The sequence below is a fragment of the Eurosta solidaginis genome, chromosome 4 (assembly GCF_040869045.1).
Source record: "Eurosta solidaginis isolate ZX-2024a chromosome 4, ASM4086904v1, whole genome shotgun sequence".
In the NCBI taxonomy this organism is placed as follows: domain Eukaryota; kingdom Metazoa; phylum Arthropoda; class Insecta; order Diptera; family Tephritidae; genus Eurosta; species Eurosta solidaginis.
In genome coordinates this window covers 235216072-235237739 of record NC_090322.1, presented here as the reverse complement: position 1 = coordinate 235237739, position 21668 = coordinate 235216072, and the positions used below count along the sequence as shown (strand labels likewise).

The window sequence follows — 21668 nt, the reverse complement described above, 5'->3', positions numbered from 1 at the left end:
AGTGAAACGGGATTCGCCGCTCGAAGGCGAGGTTGACAATTGGGTTTGGAGAAGCTATATATTGCGCTGGCAACGTGGTTGCGCTACACAACCCCTTGAATCTGGTATTTTAGTCGCCTCTTACGACCGGCATACCTACCGCGGGTATATTCTAACCTCCTAACCTGCTGGGTGTTTGGTCGTGGTCAAACTATCTTGTTGTTGTTCTCGCTTTCGAGCGGTAACCAGAAACTTTCAGTTCTGAAAAAAAAACAAAGCTCTGCAAATACTCAAGACACGTCTCATACAAAGCTTCAACATGCAACCTCGATAGCCCTTAGGTGAAGTCTGACAGGGTCCACTGCGAAATTAACCCTCCGATACCTACAGAAAAGCGTATATAATGTAAACCAGCCCAAACCTCGTAAACGTTGCATGCTCAAAGCCAAATTAAACTTCCTTAACCCTAACGCCATAGTCGTAACCATACCCCTATCCATAACCATCTCAATGTGATCGATTAATTGTGCCTTAACCTAAAAATCGTGAAATTTTCATAAAAATGAAGAAAACGCAAAAAATTACAAACATATTCGACAGAAAATAAGTCTCTTAGTCATAAAGTATCCAAAACAATGAAGAAAATCTTCAAAAATTTATAAAATTCACCAACTCAAATATTTTTAGGTTATGGATATGGCTAGGAACCAAAAACCAATTGATTGGCTGTGGCGTTAGCGTTATAGTATGGCACCATTAATCGATTACATTCCTTTCCATAAGGTAGGTTCGATCAGCTGATTTATTTGGTTAAGACTTTATGGTTATAAGCATGGTTCAATTATGTACAGGTTGGCTCATCTCATCAGCTGATTTTATTTATGTCATTGCATGGTCGAAGGGATTGTCAAAAGGAGATGACAAACTCAAAATGAAACCAACACATTGGCAACATTTTACTTACACATACAAAAACTGCTAAGTTTTATGTTTCCATTCCATACCATTCGCACCAACACCAATACACAGATTTTTACAATTTGAACAGACATATTTTGTTGCTTTACAGATGAGCCAACCTGTATATAGTTGAATGGTTATAAGTCACCATTAATTCGCCCTTCAAATACTTCACTAGCCAAATTTCCTGTCTGGCAATGCTGCAGCTTTATGCTTTTTGACACTTTCGCTTCAATCTATTCGCCGCTAATTTTTGGAAAGTGGACAAAACACAAGCGAATGTTATTGTTTACAATAGCAATAAAGGGCGATATTTAATTACAAACAGCCATCTCTCTGAATTTTTTTTATAGTTTTTAATATACTTAAACGAAATGGAAATAGATTATGAAGATGCAGGTTGGCAGGGGCGTACAAAAGCGCCGGGTGAGGAAGAGGTAAGCCACGTGAATTCAGCTTTGCGTTATGCAGATACAATTTTTTTCTACGATTCACAGGAAATGCCAGAGGATAATCCTCAAGAAACTATACAAGAATGCTTGGAAAAGTTCCTTACACCCGATTACATTATGGAACCAGGCATATTTACACAACTCAAGCGCTATTTCCAATCAGGCGGCTCACCCGAAGAAGTCATCACGATGCTTTCGGAAAACTACAAAGCTGTAGCACAAATGGCAAACCTGCTAGCGGAATGGCTTATATTAGCTGGTGTGAAGGTGACAGACGTGCAAGCAATGGTGGAAAATCATTTAAAGGACATGATATTGAAAACGTTTGATCCTAAAAAAGCCGATACCATCTTCACAGAGGAAGGTGAAACACCTGATTGGTTGACCGAAATGATTGATCATCATACTTGGCGCTCGCTTATCTACCGCTTAGCTGAAGAGTATCCCGATTGTCTGATGTTAAATTTCACAATCAAATTGATTTCAGATGCAGGCTTTCAAAGTGAAATCACATCCATCTCTACAGCAGCACAACAAATAGAAGTATTCTCACGCGTTTTAAAAACATCTATAGCAAAATTTTTGAATAATCCTGAAGATATACAGGGTGCGATACAGGAATGTGCGCGCATGGTTTGCCATGGTCAACACACCTACGTTTATTCGCAAGTACTCATTCAGGTGTTAAGTCAAGAGCCAAAAGGAGGTTTTAATATGAAGCGTCTGTCACAGGAGATCACTAAATATGCACTACAAAAGTGAGTTTGGTTTTAATTTTGCTGCTTCCCTAAAATTAGTACTCCGATAGAATATTTTAAGAAAGGGTTTTCGGGAGTGTTTTCGTAGTTGTTGGTCTTTTGACGGATATTAAACCGGTACATTACGGAAACAAGCACCATTGAGGTACTAACCCGACCACCTCGTGAAAGATTTCATATCGCACACCTAGATCAAGAGGAAGCTAACTCACAAATATGAAATAACGAGAATCTCCGTGATTCCCAATTCTATATCCACTGAAGTGTGTACCCGATTTACTTACAGCTTAAATACTAAGCGAGAATGGGGAAAACAGTAAGTTTTTCGAGCTTTGTGGATATAGGGTTCTTATTATTTTTATTTAACTTTGTATTTTAGTTACTTTGAACTTTGTAATTTTTAAATGTATTATCAATATTTTAAGTTTCAATATTGATTTTTCAATTTTCAAAAATTTTTCTAAAAAATAAAATTGTGAAAAAGTGAGCGATAGTGAAAAATATATAATATTAGTAATTTTCCTACACACACTTATAAATAAATAAATTAAAATTACCAACGTAACTCATCAATATTGTATCATCCAACTATATTGAGACAATCAATCTCAACAAAGCCCTTGCATAAACACAACTGTTATTTTTGAGTTCCCTGACTGAGCAGCTAAAACATCAAAAGCCATTGCATTAACAGCAACAAACTGCATATTCACAGCAAGTATTTTGGTGAACAGTTATATTTATATTATATGTGTTTATGTATGTATACTAATATATAGATATATTATTATTATTATTGTATACTCTCTCTTTATAGAATTACCAGTTTATTTTACTGTTTTGTTAGTTAACTCTCTTTTCATTTAATTCAATATGATTCGTTCACCACAACATAATACGCAAACATCTACATTTACTAACAATTTAAACGACACTTTGATAGATTTACCAAATGACACTTCTCAAGAACAAATTACAAATCCATATGCAAATGTTACTCAAAATGAAATTTTGTCAGTTTCAGTAAAACTTCCACAATTTTGGACTAATTGTCCGGAAGCATGGTTTATTCATGCCGAAACACAATTTAGTACTAAAAACATTACACAAGAAAACACTAAATACGAATACATCATCACAACACTTCCGCAGGAAGTGATAATAACTATTTTGGATTTTATCCAAAATCCCCCCATTAATAACAAATTTACTGAACTAAAAAAAGTGTTGATAGAAAGACACTCACTTAGCGAAAATTCGAAACTTGATAAAATTTTAATGCTAGAACCTTGTTCTTATAACAAAAAACAAAGATTCAACAAACTAAATTCTTCCGTTCTTGCAGCGACGAACAACGGAAATTTAGAATTTTCGAAGCGTCGCTTATTTATTTTTAATAGAGAAAACAAAAATTTTTTAATTGATAGTGGAGCAGACATTTCGGTATTACCCGCGTCTAAATTTCCTCATACGAAACGTTCAGACATAATTCTCACTGCAGCTAATGGCTCAACAATTGCCACTTACGGGAAAATGCTTTTAAACGTAAATTTATTATTTTGATTGCGGATATAGCCAAGCCAATAATTGGCGCTGATTTTCTTTGTAAATATGGTCTTCTTATTGACATTAAACATAAACGTTTAGTAGATCCATTAACCAATTTCTCAGTTAATGCAGTATCCTACTTTTGTGATATTCCATTACCTAAATTATTTGTGGTTGACAATAAATTTACACAATTATTAAGAGTTTCCGTCACTTATTTCAGAGCCAGATTATACTAAACCTGTTAAACATACAACAGTACATCGACTTGTAACAGAAGGTAGTCTTCCATTTTCTAATCCCAGGCGCTTAGATCCGGTAAAATACAAAGTCACGAAAACGGAGTTTGATTTCTTAGTTAAACCAGGCATTTGTCGGCCTTCAAATTCTTCAGTAGCATCACCACTTCACCTTGTACCTAAAAAAGAGTTCAATGATTGGAGTCCATGTGGTGATTTTAGAAGATTGAATATTGTAACTGTTCCTGATCGTTATCCCTTACCTCACATTCAAGATTTTAATATGAACCTTCATAATAGAAATATATTTTCAAAATTAGATTTAGTTAGGGCATATCACCAAATTCCTATGGCTGAAGAAGATATTTATAAAACTGCTATCACAACTCCTTTCGGTATGTTTGAATTCATGAGAGTGCCTTTCGGAGTTAGAAATTCTGCACAAACCTTTCAACGATTCATAAATGAGGTAGTAGGTGACTTAGATTTTGTATATGCTTACATCGACTACTTAGTTATTGCAAGTACAGACGAAGAACAACATTTAAAAGATCTACGTATTGTAACGAATTTAATTGCAAATCCTCTTATTTGCCCTTTTGCTAAGTTCGTATCACTAAACTGTTGAATAAATAACTCCAATATTGAATAATGGAAAAATGGCCTTTATTAAAGTGCTTCACAATAACACTTATACTTTGCAACTAGCTGGCTTAATAACCAAACTGATAGTTTAAATGAAACTGACTTGCAAAATAATACTGCTATGGCTCGCTAGATAGCGTCTTAATCGAAACTGCTTGATAGCTCAATTCAAACTGAATTCCAGCGCCTCTACATTTGCTACCTTTTATACTCTCTGATTTCAACGTTCGCATCTTCTAGGCGCTTCCAGAATTTACTAGTTGCCATAAGCTCTCAAACTTCTCAGCTGTAACTACAATTGCATGATTTTATAGCTTCTCTCATTGCATACTTTCAGGAGTATCTCAGATATACGCATGTGTTTGTGCATTGATTCTCCACTGATCGTATACGTATATGGTACATATGTGTAGACGCAATTATTGTTTCGTTTATTTAGATACATACAGACCAATTGTAAATATTCTCGCGGAATTTTGTTCTCGCGGATTTTTTTATTCCCGCGGAAAAATTCCTCCAATTCTGTTCTCCTAGGGAGAACAATAATTGGGGAATAGGAATTTCGAATTTTCGAAGTCAGCTGTTTTGTCAATTGAAATTTCGTTGCACATTTCTTATTTTGTTTAAAAAATTGAAAAGTTTAATTATTGTTGCAAATTTGGTGGAAATTAAGAAATAAAATATAAACATTGCACAGTATTTATTGCATTTCATGTGGTATTCACTGAAATGAGTAATGAATTGGTGCCACAGCAACATCAACAGCGGAACATAAGAAGAAGACGGCCGCATAACAAATCTGCCGGAGTTGCCTGCTTTCATTCAGCAAAGCATCATATGCCAAAATCTGTTTAAGCCTTATTAAAAAATCCTTGCGCAATTTCTGGATGGCTGCATCAAATTTGTATACCAAGAGCTCTACCGTTGCTTATGATATACTTTTCAACTTAAAATAAAGAATATTGTGGTTGTAGTTGTTGTTGTATTAGAAGTGAGAATATTGTGGTAGAATATAAATACATCTTTTAGCACAAATTTGTACAAATAAGTGTTCTTTCTTAAAAAAACCAATTTCCTTAACTTATTTTGATGCATTCCCTTTAATTTAACAAGTGAAAAAACTCCTATGAAATGGCAGAGAAATCTCCCTCTCCCTCACATTCATAATACCTACTTTTCTCCCATAACCGGTTTCCGCTTTTTCGAACATTGTTCAGAATAGGAGGAAAGGGAGAAGTGAAAAAACTCACAAGGAATTTTTATTTAGAATACGAGGAATGGGAGAAGGGAGAAAACTCGCACGGAATTTTCGTTTAGAATTGGGCTGATAATGATTGAATTATTGATGTGAATTCACGTCACTGCTTAGCATCGGCTTAGAGATAGCAGCACCCCTTAGTTTTGCTAATATTCGTAACACTGCCCTCCACCTAAGTCTGATCGTCCCGATAAGACAAATCTCCCGATCTAAACGCTGCTAGCATCTCCAAATGTACCACTCTTCTACTCCGTGGTTTCCCAATGCTTTGTATGCGGTAGATTGTATCACTGATCTTCTTCACAACCTTGTACGTGCCTTCCCAACTGCACCGAAATTTGTTTGGAACACCTTTCTGCCGGTGAGGGTTGTATAACAGTACCAAATCTCCCTCCCGGAAACCTTCCGAATTATTTTCCTTGTCGTACCTGTGTTTCATTTTACTACTCATTATCCTGGATCGTTCCCTCGCACTCTGTTGCTTGGCCAATGAAGAACTACTTCGCAGAGCTTGATCTTGACGGATTGACTTTGCATCATCAGTATCGTCTTGACGTTTCACAGCACTAGTGCGCGCTGGCTTGAAACCACCCTTGCATTTTTTCTGGAAATTCTTTCTCGCAGGTACTTTTGATTTCGCTTTATTTGGCCCATTCGATCCATCAACCTTTGCTCGATCTACTTTCCTTGACTTTCGTGGTCTCTGTCGAATCTCCTCCACCAGCACTCGCTTACTGCTGAACCCTTTTTCCAAACTGAAGTTAAGTGGCACATCTTGGTTCTCATAACGTATCACCCTTCTCTGCATATCGATCTTGATGTCATGGTCAACCAAGAAATCCACTCCCAATATAACTTTATCAACAATCTCCGCCACAACGAATTTGTGTAGAACCATGTCCTTCCCAATTAGGACTTCACATATCACTTCTCTCTGGACTTGGTTATACTCGCCTGTGACCGTACGCAACCTTGCTCCAGGTAACGGTTTTACTCTGCTGTTGACTAAATCAAATCGAATCAAGGAATGAGATGCGCCCGTATCTACAGTCAGTATACGTTCTTTGCCATCCACATTCCCTCTGACGGTAAGACTGCTTGATTTCCTTCCAATTTGCGACACAGATATCACACGACATTCGATAGCTGGAGCTAGCTCGCGATTTTTCCATCTGGCACGCTCTCGCTCATCTCCTCCAGCTTTGCGTTTACGGCCACCCAAGTTGGAACTACCAGGACCAAGATCACAATGACGTGCAATGTGACCGGGCTTCCCGTATTTGAAACATTTGATAACTTCTTCACTCCGCTTTTGCGATCCTTTCAGCGCCTCCAATATTGCGTCTACCCACTCTGGCCTTTTCACCTCCACACGGCGTGCTTTGAAAACTGGCTTACACAGAAGCAATGCTGTTTCTTGAGTCAGTGCATGGGATACCGTTTCTGCGAATGTGGGTTTTGGGTTTGCATATGTCCTCGCTTCGTTTATACGTCCCGTATGCCATTCATAAAACTCTGGATTTTTACCCTCTCGGTGTACTCCACCTTTTGGTAGCGGTTTTGCAACTCTATTTGGAATATCTGTTTCCTATGCTCGCTTCCATACCGTCATTCTACAGCAGCCATCAATGCTTCATAGTTGTTCCGCTCTCCTTCGGAATCGTCTGTAGGATTTCGGCTGCTGGCCCCTTCAATGCCATGAACAGTGCAGCAACTTTATCTTCCGCATTCCAGTTGTTCACTGCTGCGGTCTTCTCAAACTGAATCTTAAACACCTGGAAAGGAACAGAGCCGTCAAAAGATGGAGTTTTTACCTTCGTATTGCTTGCTGAAACAACTGGGCGAATTAGTTGCAACTCCTGTATACGACCTCTCAAAGCATCCACCTCTGCCTCGAATTTTTCTTCAAACTGCGTTATTTTCTCGTCCATACGCGCTTCGAGTTTTGATGATATGCGCGTCTCTTGCTCTTTCAGTTGTGTTTCCATCTTTGATGTAATCTGTGTCGACATTTCTAAAATACGTGTCTCGTGTAATTCCAGCTGGGATGCCATATATGTCTTCTACTCTTCCAGTTGAGATGACATTTGCGATGACATTTCTGAAATACGTGCCTCCTGTGCTTCCATCTTGGATGTTATCTGTGTCGACATTTCTGACATACGCGTTTCTTGTGCTTCAATCTTCGATGTTATGCGTGTCTCCTGTGATTCCAGTTGGGATGCCAGTTGAGATGTTATATCTGTCTTTTGCGATTCCAGTTGAGACGCCTCTGTCGATGTTTGAGCAGATATTGCAGCCAAAATCATGTTCAAGTCTGTGCTCGTAACTGTCTGCGTAACTGTCTCTTCCATTTTTGTTGTTTCCTCGCCATCAAGATGAAAGTCATACTCTTCCATGTCAATTCCTTCTAATTCCATTGCCTGTCGTAGTCTTGCCTGAAGTTCGAGTTTATTGCCGGTTGTATTCAATCCACGGGCTTCCAAATCCTTTTTCAGTTGCTGGATCCTTAATTCACTTAACTTCACCATGCCCTTGTTGTGCTCTGCAACTCTGGAATTTATTCAACAATTCCTCTTCTGACACCAATTGTAACGAATTTACTTGCAAATCCTCTTATTTGCCCTTTTGCTAAGTTCGTATCACTAAACTGTTGAATAAATAACTCCAATATTGAATAATGGAAAAATGGCCTTTATTAAAGTGCTTCACAATAACATTTATACTTTGCAACTAGCTGGCTTAATAAACAAACTGATAGCTTAAATGAAACTGACTTGCAAAATAATACTGCTATGGCTCGCTAGATAGCGTCTTAATCGAAACTGCTTGATAGCTCAATTCAAACTGAATTCCAGCGCCTCTAAATTTGCTGCCTTTTATACTCTCTGATTTCAACGTTCGCATCTTCTAGGCGCTTCCAGAATTTACTAGTTGCCATCAGCTCTCGAACTTCTCAGCTGTAACTACAATTGCACGATTTTATAGCTTCTCTCATTGCATACTTTCAGGAGTATCTCAGATATACGCATGTGTTTGTGCATTGATTCTCCACTGCTCGTATACGTATATGGTACATATGTGTAGACGCAATTATTGTTTCATTTATGTAGATACATAATGATTGAATTATTGATGTGAATTCACGTCACTGCTTAGCATCGGCTTAGAGATAGCAGCACCCTTTAGTTTTGCTAATATTCTTAACAGTTTCCTTTTTCAACGCCTTACAGAGTACGGTTTAAAAATTAAACCAAGTAAATGTACTTTTGGTGTAACAAATATAGATTTTTTAGGACATAACATTTCTGGAACAGGTATTCGACCTTCCGATGAAAAGGTATCAGCTATTCGCAATTTCGAACGTCCAAAATCAGTTAAGCAGGCACATAAATTTATTGGTATGGTAAATTATTATCATAGATACATTCCAAAACTAGCAGAATTTACAAACAAAATGTATGATCTAATTACAAAGTAAGTAAGAAACGTGACAAAACTTTGGTATGGGACGAGAATTCGAATGAAGCGTTTGAATACATTAAAGATAAATTTGCATCTACGATATTGTTAAATCATTTTAACAAAGATGCTAAATTATCCTTAACAGTAGATGCATCTAACACAGCGATTGGGGGCGTTATACAACAAAATTACAATAGTAAAATTGAACCCATTGCATTCTTTTCTAAAAAACTTTCTCCAACTGAAATCAAATATAGTCCTTTTGATAAGGAGTTATTGGCAATTTACTTAAATATATAACATTTTAGATATCTTTTGGAAGGACGACAATTTACAGTTTATACAGACCATAAACCCTTGACTACTGCTTTAAATTCAAAAACAGAACGAAGTCCTAGACAAACGAGACACTTGGAATTTATAGCACAATTTACTGATAACATACAATACATTAAAGGAGAATCCAATGTTGTAGCAGATACGCTATCTAGAGCTTTTGAGGTTAATGCAATATATAATACAGAACTGAATTTTAAAATTTTACAAACTGAACAAACAAAAAGATGATGACTTAAATCAACTTGTATCTGATTCTCAATATCTAAATTTAAAACTAATTAGGATTCCCATTTTAAATTTCAAAAGAGTGCCTTGAGAGTACCTTGTCAAAAGCTAAAGTTTATCGTCATACAAAATCCCCTGTTGTCAAAATTCAAATTCCCAAGAATAGATTTGAACACATCCATTTAGATATAGTTGGACCATTACCTATTTCAAAAGGACATCGCTATATTTTAACGATTATTGAAAGATTTACCCGTTGGCCTGAGGCATATGCATTAAAAGATATTTCAGCAACTACAATTGCAAATAAGTTTTTTAGAGAATATATTTCTCGGTTTGGAGTTCCGTTAAAGATAACAACTGATCAAGGTAGCCAATTTACATCGAAATTGTTTTCAGAGTTAACTAAATTACTTGGTAGTCACCAAATTACAACATCCGCATATCACCCTCAAGGAAATGGTATCGTTAAAAGGTTTCATAGACAATTAAAAACTACCATAATAGCTAGAGAGGACACAAATAATTGGTATGACGAGTTACCTGTCATATTACTTGGTTTGCGATCTATTTACAAAGAAGATATTTCGGCTACACCAGCGGAAATGGTTTTGGGTCAGAATTTACGTTTGCCAGGGGAACTTGTTGTGCCATCAGCGAAAAATTGTTCATCAACTGAAGTTTTAAGTAATTTACGTGAACATTTTCGAAATGTTAGATCAAATTTAAGTCATCATAAAGATGCTGGTACTGGAATTTATGTTCCAAAAGATCTTCAAACTTGTAAATTTGCATTTGTTCGAGTCATTAATAAACATTCATTACAACAACCATATGAAGGACCTTACAAAATTGTGGAAAAAGACCAAAAATGTTTTAAACTTGAAATAGATAATAATATTAAAACTATTCCTATTGATAGATTAAAACCTGCAATAATTGAAACAACAGACACAAACAACACCAAGAATTATTTTTATTTAACTTTGTATTTTAGTTACTTTGAACTTTGTAATTTTTAAATGTATTATCAATATTTTAAGTTTCAATATTGATTTTTCAATTTTCAAAAATTTTCATTATTATGAAAAATAAAAAATAAAATAAACGCATACATTTAGGCGGTTTCAATCTCCACAGTGGACATTGCGATTTTTTGAGTTGATCGCTGTTTTGATCTGGGTGTTCGACATGACCATGCTGATTGAAACTTCTAGTTAACTACATCTCAATCGTCGACATGTACTGATACATTTCTTTTCTTCCAGCAATCAAAACGTTACACCCATTACAATGGCACTCAACGGCTCGGCGGCCTATCCGCAAGCTTGCCAAGCACTCTCATCCATGCTGTCGCGAAATACGCTAAACCCAGCCGATATAACTGTATTGTTTCGAAATTACTCCGCTGCAGATCCGCCGCCAATTGATTTGATACGCAATCCACAATTTCTTGAGCTGCTCGTAGATTCCTTATTCAAAGCAGGCGTCAAAATTAATCCAGAACATAAATCAAAGTATATCTATTTGCTAGCGTATGCTGCGTCTGTGGTAGACACGCCTGCTAAAAAGCGACCAATGACTGAACGTGTACTGAACAAAGATGAGCTGAAGAGCACGATACAAGCAATCGAGAAAGTGCATGCCATTTGCAATGTGAATAAAGGTTCCACTGAATTAATTGCAGAATTGCAAACGCTCTATAATTGCATAAAGTAAATAAATTTTTAATTTAATAAAAAAAAACATTGAAAGCTAAAATGTTATAATTGCAGATATCCAGTTGTTGGCGTTGGTGTAATACGTTGGATAGAAAATACTGTAACGGAACCTTCATATTTCAAACTTTCCACCGACAGTTGTCCCACTCACTTAGCCATATTGGACGAGGTCGCCGGCGTACACCCCACGCTACATCAACAAATTTTACGCTTACTCATACGTTTATTCGAATCAAAACAAGACGAATTAGAGATTTTGGTTCAGTTGGAAATGAAGAAAATGTTATTAGATCGTATGGTGAATTTGTTGACGCGCGGCTGTGTGGTGCCTGTGGTGAAATATATAAAGCAATGTTGCGCTAAAGGTGACACCGATATATCGTTAATACGTTACTTTGTTACTGAGGTGCTTGAGACAATAACACCACCATATTCACCAGAATTTGTGCAACTATTTTTGCCCATGGTAGAAAATGAGGAGATCACAGGTACTATGCGTGGCGAGGGCGATAACGATCCGGTTTCTGAATTTATTGGTAAGCAAGCGCCCAAGGCAAGTTTCTCTAATCGTACTTAACATAAAATACCGGAGCATAAACTTTTAGTTAGCTTGAGTTATTATCATGCTTGAGTCTAAGATCTATTGATCCTATTTGCTTTTAAGTTTGCCTATTGAACTTTTTTCTTATTAATTTTCAGTGCATTGCAAAGCGCGCTACACCACCGTTTAGTCATCGTCAAAATCAAACAATTGTTTGCATTAACATACATACATATGTCCTTATGTAAAAATATACATCAGCAATGCCAGCAATAATAATAGCAATTCGTCGATTTGCGGTCAGAATGACAGAAATACTAGCTATTTATCTTATCAATATACAGTCCATTTAACTTTATTTACTATCAGTTTAGAATTGATTTTCCGTTTTAGTAGTTTTTTTATTTTATTTTACTTTTTTTCTTTTTTAGTAGTTTTGCTTTTTTATTTTATTTTACTCGCATGTTTGTACAAATGTGACTCACTCCTACTAAGTACATATATGCCAAAAATAAAAGTTATAAAAAAACATAATCTATTAGTTATTTTTTAAGGACGATATCATAAATAAAATGCAATCGCAAATTCTTAGAAATTAAATTAAATTTTTTTGAACCTTATTAGTAGTATTTACTATAATCTAATATCTAATCTAATATATATATTATAAATGGGAAAGTTTGGATGTTAAGATGTTTGGATGTTTGGATGTTTAGATGTTTGGATGTTTGGATGTTTGGATGTTTGTCCAGACGTTTGTCTTTGTGACTCAATAACGCAAGAACGGCTGGACCGATTTGGATGAAATTTTGCACACATATAGCCAATAGTCTAGAAGGATCTACTAGCTATATATTTTTCAAAAGGGGCGTGGTCCCCGCCCCCTAGGAACAGTTATAATTTAATTATTATATTTTTTCGTCTTTGCGACTGAATCACGCCAGAATGGCTACACGGATTTTGATGAAATTTGGGATACAGACAGTAGTCTACTAGCGAAATTTTTTTCCAACATGGAAAGAGGGGTGGGGGTCCCACGACCCTTCGAGAAATTATTTTTCATAATTTTTACACATTATAACTTTACGTATACTGGCCTTCACCAATATCACAGACTCAAGGGGTCAAATAAGTCGAGGGCTTACAAAGTAAGCAGTGACACCCTCCGCCCGCCCCCCTTTATCTCCCCCTCTGGTGTAAAATCCATAAATTGTTATAACTCAATCTAAATTTTCTCCTAAATCAATAGTTTTTGGTATCTGGTACATACAGAACGAGATCTAGACAATTTTGGAGGAACGATCAGTGGTCCTCTCCTCTACTCCCGCCATCCGCCCTCCATCAATTGTTTTTATTAGCACGCTTTTATTAGCTTTACCTGTATGTTTCTATCTAACTTTTTATTCGCTCCAATGCGCCTGCTGCCTTATTAACATGGTTTTATAATTAGCTTCACCTTATTTGTAATCCCGTAAGGGTCATATCGAGACCCTTCCGGGATCATTTCTGGATGGTTTTCGGGATCGGTCCGGGATTACGCCGGGGTAATTTCGGGACTTTTTCGGGACTATTTCGGGATCATTTTGGGACCCTTCCGGGATCATTTCTGTATTGTTTACGGGATCCGTCCGGGATCCCGTCGGGGTTATTTTGGAACATTTTCGGGACTATTCCGGAATCATTTCGGGACTATTTCGCGATCATTTGGGGACCCTTCCGGCATCATTTCTGGATGGTTTTCGGGATCCGTGCGGGATCTCGTCGGGGTCATATGGGGACTTTCGGGATCATTTGGGGGCTCTTCCGGCATCATTTCTGGATGGTTTTCGGGATCCGTCCGGGATATCGTCGGGGTCATTTGGGGCCTTTTTCGGGATCATTTGGGGGCTCTTCCGGCATCATTTCTGGATGGTTTTCGGGATCCGTCCGGGATCTCGTCGGGGTCATTTGGGGACTTTTTCGGGATCATTTTGGGGCTCATCCGGCATCATTTCTGGATGGTTTTCGGGATCCGTCCGAGATCCCGTCGGGGTCATTTCGGGACTTTTTCGCGACTAATACGGGATCATTTGATAACCCTTTCGGCATCATTTCTGGATGGTTTTCGGGATCCGTCCGGGATCCCGTCGGGGTCATTTCGGGACTTTTTCGCGACTAATACGGGATCATTTGGGAACCCTTTCGGCATCATTTCTGGATGGTTTTCGGGATCCGTCCGGGATCCCATTAGGGTAATTTCGGGACTATTAGGGGATCATTTGGGAACCTTTCCGGCATCATTTCTGGATAATTTTCGGGATCCGTCCGGGATGCCGACAAGGTCATTTCGGGACTATTTCGGGATCATTTGGGATACCTACCGGCATCATTTCTGGATGGTTTTTGGAATTCGTCCGGGATCCCGTCTTGGTCCTTTCGGGACTTTTTTTCGACTAATACGGGATCATTTGCGGACCCTTTCGGCATCATTTCTGGATAGTTGTCGGGATCCCGTCACGGTCATTTCGGGACTATTAGGGGATCATTTGAGGACCTTTCCGGCATCATTTCTGTATTGTTTTCGGAATCCTTTCGGGATCCCGTCAGGGTCATTATGGGACTTTTTCGGGGCTAATACGGGATCATTTGGGGATCCTCTAGGGGTCGTTTCGTGACTTTTTCTGTTTTATTTCGGGATCATTTGGGGACCCTTCCGGCATAATTTCTTGATGGTTTGCCGGATCCATCAGGGTTATTTCGGGACCATTTTGGGATCATTTTGGGACCCTTCCGAGATCATTTCTGGATCCGTCCGGGATGCCGTAGGAGCCATTTCGGGATTTTTTGTTACTTTTCCGGGATAGTTTTTGGACCCTCCCGGGATCATTTCTGGATCTGTGCGGGATCCCATCTGGGTCATTTCCGGACTATTTCGGGATCATTTTGGGATCCTTCCGGAATCATTTCTGTATGGTTTTCGCGATCCGTCGTTGATTCCCTCGGAGCCATTTCGGAACCTTTTCTGGAGTATGTCGCGGTCATTTGGGGACTTTTTCGGGATCATTTGGGGCTCTTCCGGCATCATTTCTGGATGGTTTTCGGGATCCGTGCGGGACCTCGTCGGGGTCATTTGGGGACTTTTTCGGGATCATTTGGGGGCTCTTCCGGCATCATTTCTGGATGGTTTTCGGGATCCGCCCGGGATATCGTCGGGGTCATTTGGGGACTTTTTCGGGATCATTTGGGGGCTCTTCCGGCATCATTTCTGGATGGTTTTCGGGATCCGTCCGGGATCCCATCAGGGTAATTTCGGGACTATTAGGGGATCATTTGTGGACCTTTCCGGCATCATTTCTGGATAATTTTCGGTATCCGTCCGGATGCCGACGAGGTAATTTCGGGATTATTTCGGGATCATTTGGGATACCTACCGGCATCATTTCTGGATGGTTTTTGGGATTCGTCCGGGATCCCGTCGGGGTCATTTCGGGACTTTTTCTCGACTAATACGGGATCATTTGCGGACCCTTTCGGCATAATTTCTCGATAGTTGTCGGGATCCGTTTCGGGATCCCGTCACGGTCATTTTCGGAACTATTAGGGGATCATTTGAGGACCTTTCCGACATCATTTCTGGATAGTTTTTGGAATCCTTTCGGGATCCCGTCAGGGTCATTTCGGGGCTTTTTCGGGATCATTTAAGGATGGCTTTCAGGATTCGTCCGGGAACCCGTCAGGGTAATTTCTGGACTTTTCCGAGACTATTTCGGGATCGTTTTGGGACCTTCCCAAGATCATTTCTGGATGGATTTCGGGATTTGTCCGGGATGCCCTCAGGGTCATTTTGGGGACTATTAGGTGAGCATTTGAGGACCGTTCCGGCATCACTTCTGGATGGTTTTCGGTATCCGTTCAGATTCCCGTCGGAATAATTGCGGGACTTTTTTCGGGATCATTGGGGTCCCTTCCGACATCATTTCTGGATGGTTTTTGGGATTCGTCCGGCATACCGTCGGGGTCATTTCGGGACTTTTTCTCGACTAATACGGGATCATTTGCGGGCCCTTTCGGTATCATTTCTGGATAGTTGTCGGGATCCGTTCGGGATCCCGTCAGGGTCTTTTCGGAACTATTGGGAGATCATTTGAGGACCTTTCCGGCATCATTTCTGGTTAGTTTTCGGGATCCTTTCCGGGTCCCATCAGGGTCATTTCGGGACTTTTTCGGCATTATTTAAGATTGGTTTTCAGGATTCGTCCGGGATCCGTCAGGGTAATTTCTGGACTTTTTCCCAGACTATTTCGGGATAATTTTGGGGACCCTCCCAAGATCATTTCTGGTTGGTTTTTGGGATTCGTCCGGCATCCCGTCGGGTTCTTTTCCGGACTTTTTCTCGACTAATACGGGATCATTCGCGGGCCCTTTCGGCATCATTTCTAGATAGTTGTCGGGATCCGTTCGGGATCCCGTCAGGGTCTTTTCGGAACTATTAGGTGATCATTTGAGGACATTTCCGGCATCATTTCTGGATAGTTTTCGGGATCCTTTCGGGGTCCAGTCAGGGTCATTTCGGGACTTTTTCGGGATCATTTAGAGATGGCTTTCAGGATTCGTCCGGGAACCCGTCAGGGTAATTTCTGAACTTTTCCGAGACTATTTCGGGATATTTTTGGGACCTTCCCAAGATGATTTCTGGATGGATTTTGGGATCAGTCCGGGATGCCGTCAGGGTCATTTTGGTATTAGGTGATCATTTCAGGACCTTTCCGGCATCACTTCTGGATGGTTTTCGGTATCCGATCAGGATCCCCTCGGAATCATTGCGGGACTTTTTCGGGATCATTTGGGGTCCCTCCCAAGATCATTTCTGGATGGATTTCGGGATCTGTCCGGAATCCCGTCAGGGTCATTTAGGGGTGCGTTCGAGATCCCGTCAGGGTCATTTCGGGAATTCTTCGAGACTATATCGGGATCATTTCTGGATGGTTTATGGGATCCGTCCATGACCCCTTAAGGGTCATTTCGGGACTATTAGGTGATCATTTGAGGACCTTTCCGGCATCACTTCTGGATGATTTTCGGTATCCGTTCGGGATCCCGTCGGAATCAATGCGGGACTTTTACGGAATCATTTGGGATTCCTTCCGGCATCATTTATGGATTGTTTTCGGGATTTGTCCGGGATGCCGTCGGGGTTATTTCGGGACCTTTTCGGGGCTAATACGGGATCATTTGGGGATCCTCTAGGGGTCGTTTCGTGACTTTTTCTGTATTATTTCGGGATCATTTTGGGACCCTTTCGGCATAAATTTCTTGATGGTTTTGCCGGGTCCATCAGGGTCATTTCGGGACCATTTTGGGATCATTTGGGGACCCTTCCGAGATCATTTCTGGATCCGTCCGGGATGCCGTAGGAGCCATTTCGGGATTTTTTGTTACTTTTCCGGGGTAGTTTTTTGCACCCTTCCGGGATCATTTCTGGATCTGTGCGAGATCCCATCTGGGTCAATTCCGGACTATTTCGGGATCATTTTGGAATCCTTCCGGAATCATTTCTGTATGGTTTTCGCGATCCATCGTGGATCCCCTCGGAGCCATTTCGGAACTTTTTCTAGAGTTAGTCGGGATAATTTAGGGACCCTTCCTGGATATTTTCTGGATGGTTTTTGAGATCCGCCCGGGAGCCCGTCAGGGTCATTTCGGAACCTTTTCGGGATCATTTTGGAACACCTTCAGGGATCATTTCTGTGTGGTTCTCTGGATACGTCTAGAATCGTGTCGCTCTCATTTCGGGTTTTTTTGGGACTATTCGGGGAACTTTTGGAGACCCTTTCGGGGCATTTCTGGATGGTGTTCGGGATCTGTCCGCGATAGCGTTGGGGTCATTTCGTAGCTTTTTCTGGATAATTTCGGGATCATTTGGGATCCTATCAGGGTTATCAGCTCATTTAGTTCTTTTTTTTACTCAATTACAAAAATAAAATGCATTAGACAGAAAACAAAATTCTAAACAGATAATAAGCAGGCTAACGCGAATAGCCCATATATTTAAAATTTTCCTTGCGGACGGGGCCGCGGGTAAAGGCTAGTATATTATAAATGGCAAAGTTTGGATGTGAAGATGTTTGGATGTTTGGATGTTTGGATGTTTGTCCAGACGTTTGTCTTTGTGACTCAATCACGCAAAAACGGCTGGACCGATTTGGATGAAATTTTGCACACATATAGCCAATAGTCTAGAAGGATCTACTAACTATATATTTTTGAAAAGGGGCGTGGTCCCCGCCCCCTAGGAACAGTTATAATTTAATTATTATATTTTTTCGTCTTTGCGACTGAATCACGCCAGAATGGCTACACGGATTTTGATGAAATTTGGGACACAGACAGTAGTCTACTAGCGAAATTTTTTTCGAACATGGAAAGAGGGGTGGGGGTCCCACGACCCCTTCGAGAAATTATTTTTCAATAATTTTTACACATTATAACTTTACGTATACTGGCCTTCACCAATATCACAGACTCAAGGGGTCAAATAAGTCGAGGGCTTACAAAGTAAGCAGTGACACCCTCCGCCCGCCCACCCCCCCTTTATCTCACCCTCTGGTGTAAAATCTATAAATTGTTATAACTCAATATAAATTTTCTCCTAAATCAATAGTTTTTGTATCTGGTACATACAGAACGAGATCTAGACAATTTTGGAGGAACGATCAGTGGTCCTCTCCTCTACTCCCGCCATCCGCCCTCCATCAATTGTTTTTATTAGCACGCTTTTATTAGCTTTACCTGTATGTTTCTATGTAACTTTTTATTCGCTCCAATGCGCCTGCTGCCTTATTAACATGGTTTTATAATTAGCTTCACCTTATTTGTAATCCCGTAAGGGTCATATCGAGACCCTCCGGGATCATTTCTGGATGGTTTTCGGGATCGGTCCGGGATTACGCCGGGGTAATTTCGGGACTTTTTCGGGACTATTTCGGGATCATTTTGGGACCCTTCCGGGATCATTTCTGTATAGTTTTCGGGATCCGTCCAGGATCCCGTCGGGTTATTTTGGGACATTTTCGGGACTATTCCGGAATCATTTCGGGACTATTTCGCGATCATTTGGGGACCCTTCCGGCATCATTTCTGGATGGTTTTCGGGATCCGTGCGGGATCTCGTCGGGGTCATATGGGGACTTTTTCGGGATCAATTGGGGGCTCTTCCGGCATCATTTCTGGATGGTTTTCGGGATCCGTCCGGGATCCTGTCGGGGTCATTTTGGGACTTTTGCGGGATCATTTGGGGTCTCTTCCGGCATCATTTCTGGATGGTTTACGGGATCCGTCCGGGATCCTGTCGGGGTCATTTTGGGACTTTTGCGGGATCATTTGGGGTCTCTTCCGGCATCATTTCTGGATGGTTTACGGGATCCGTCCGGGATCCCGTCGGCGTCATTTTGGGACTTTTGCGGGATCATTTGGGGTCTCTTCCGGCATCATTTCTGGATGGTTTACGGGATCCGTCCGGGATCCTGTCGGGGTCATTTTGGGACTTTTGCGGGATCATTTGGGGTCTCTTCCGGCATCATTTCTGGATGGTTTACGGGATCCGTCCGGGATCCTGACGGGGTCATTTTGGGACTTTTGCGGGATCATTTGGGGTCTCTTCCGGCATCATTTCTGGATGGTTTACGGGCTCCGTCCGGGACCCTGTCGGGGTCATTTTGGGACTTTAGCGGGATCATTTGGGGTCTCCTCCGGCATCATTTCTGGATGGTTTACGGGATCCGTCCGGGATCCTGTCGGGGTCATTTTGGGACTTTTGCGGGATCATTTGGGGTCTCTTCCAACATCATTTCTGGATGGTTTTCGGGATCCGTCCGGGATCCTGTCGGGGTAATTTTGAGACTTTTGCGGGATCATATGGGGTCTCCTCCGGAATCATTTCTGGATGGTTTACGGGATCCGTCCGGGACCCTGTCGGGGTCATTTTGGGACTTTAGCGGGATCATTTGGGGTCTCCTCCGGCATCATTTCTGGATGGTTTACGGGATCCGTCCGGGATCCTGTCGGGGTCATTTTGGGACTTTTGCGGGATCATTTGGGGTCTCTCCCGGCATCATTTCTGGATGGTTTTCGGGATCCGTCCGGGATCCTGTCGGGGTCATTTTGGGACTTTTGCGGGATCATTTGGGGTCTCTTCCGACATCATTTCTGGATGGTTTACGGGATCCGTCCGGGATCCTGTCGGGGTCATTTTGGGACTTTTGCGGGATCATTTGGGGTCTCTTCCGGCATCATTTCTGGATGGTTTACCTGCTCCGTCCGGGACCCTGTCGGGGTCATTTTGGGACTTTAGCGGGATAATTTGGGGTCTCCTCCGGCATCATTTCTGGATGGTTTACGGGATCCGTCCGGGACCCTGTCGGGGTCATTTTGGGTCTTTAGCGGGAACATTTGGGGTCTCCTCCGGCATCATTTCTGGATGGTTTTCGGGATCCGTCCGGGATCCCGTCGATGTCATTTCGATACTATTTCGGCATCATTTGGGGTACCTTCCGGTATCAATTCTAGATGGTTTTCGGGATCCGTCCGGGATCCCGTCGGAGTCATTTCGGAATTTTTTCTCGACTAATACAGGATCATTTGGGGACCTTATCGGCATCATTTCTGGATGGTTTTCGGAATCCGTCCGCGATCCCGTCAGGGTCATTTCGGGACTATTTCGGGATAATTTGGGGTACCTGCCGGCATCATTTCTGGATGGTTTTCGGTATCCGTCCGGGATCCCGTCGGTGTCATTTCGGGACCATTTGGGGTCCATTCCGGCATCATTTCTGGATGGTTTTCGGGATCCGTCCGGGATCCTGTCGGGGTCATTTTGGGACTTTTGCGGGATCATTTGGGGTCTCTTCCGGAATCATTTCTGGATGGTTTTCGGGATCCGTCCGGGATCCTGTCGGGGTCATTTTGGGACTTTTGCGGGATCATTTGGGGTCTCTTCCGGCATCATTTCTGGATGGTTTACAGGATCCGTCCGGGATCCTGTCGGGTCATTTTGAGACTTTTGCGGGATCATTTGGGGTCTCTTCTGGCATCATTTCTGTATGGTTTTCGGGATCCGTCCGGGATCCTGTCGGGGTCATTTTGGGACTTTTGCGGGATCATTTGGGGTCTCTTCCGGCATCATTTCTGGATGGTTTACGGGATCTGTCCGGGATCCTGTCGGGGTCATTTTGGGCCTTTTGCGGGATCATTTGGGTTCTCTTCCGGCATCATTTCTGGATGGTTTACGGGATCCGTCCGGGATCCTGTCGGGGTCATTTTGGGACTTTTGGGGGATCATTTGGGGTCTCTCCCGGCATCATTTCTGGATGGTTTTTGGGATCCGTCCGGGATCCTGTCGGGGTCATTTTGGGACTTTTGCGGGATCATTTGGGGTCTCTTCCGGCATCATTTCTGGATGGTTTACGAGATCCGTCCGGGATCCTGTCGGGGTCATTTTGGGACTTTTGCGAGATCATTTGGGGTCTCTTCCGGCATCATTTCTGGATGGTTTACGGGATCC

General features: G+C 41.3%; 1 protein-coding gene across 1 annotated transcript; it reads left to right on the top strand.

The window, feature by feature from the left end:
* The first annotated feature begins 1186 nt into the window (after nt 1-1186).
* TH1 (negative elongation factor complex member TH1) lies at nt 1187-12735 on the top strand. Its single transcript, XM_067780498.1, has 5 exons — nt 1187-1376; nt 1437-2149; nt 11137-11583; nt 11644-12125; nt 12289-12735. The coding sequence occupies exons 1-5, from the start codon at nt 1314-1316 to the stop codon at nt 12318-12320; spliced, it is 1737 nt and encodes a 578-aa protein (XP_067636599.1). The 5' UTR covers nt 1187-1313; the 3' UTR covers nt 12321-12735.
* Nucleotides 12736-21668: the final 8933 nt, after the last annotated feature.

Excerpts from the sequence above, each read along its gene's own strand:
- TH1 (XM_067780498.1), top strand. The coding sequence starts at position 1,314 with ATGGAAATAGATTATGAAGATGCAGGTTGGCAGGGGCGTACAAAAGCG. Across the intron at positions 1,377-1,436 it reads AAGCGCCGGGTGAGGAAGAG|GAAATGCCAGAGGATAATCC; the intron begins GTAAGCCACGTG and ends TACGATTCACAG. Across the intron at positions 2,150-11,136 it reads ACTAAATATGCACTACAAAA|CAATCAAAACGTTACACCCA; the intron begins GTGAGTTTGGTT and ends CTTTTCTTCCAG.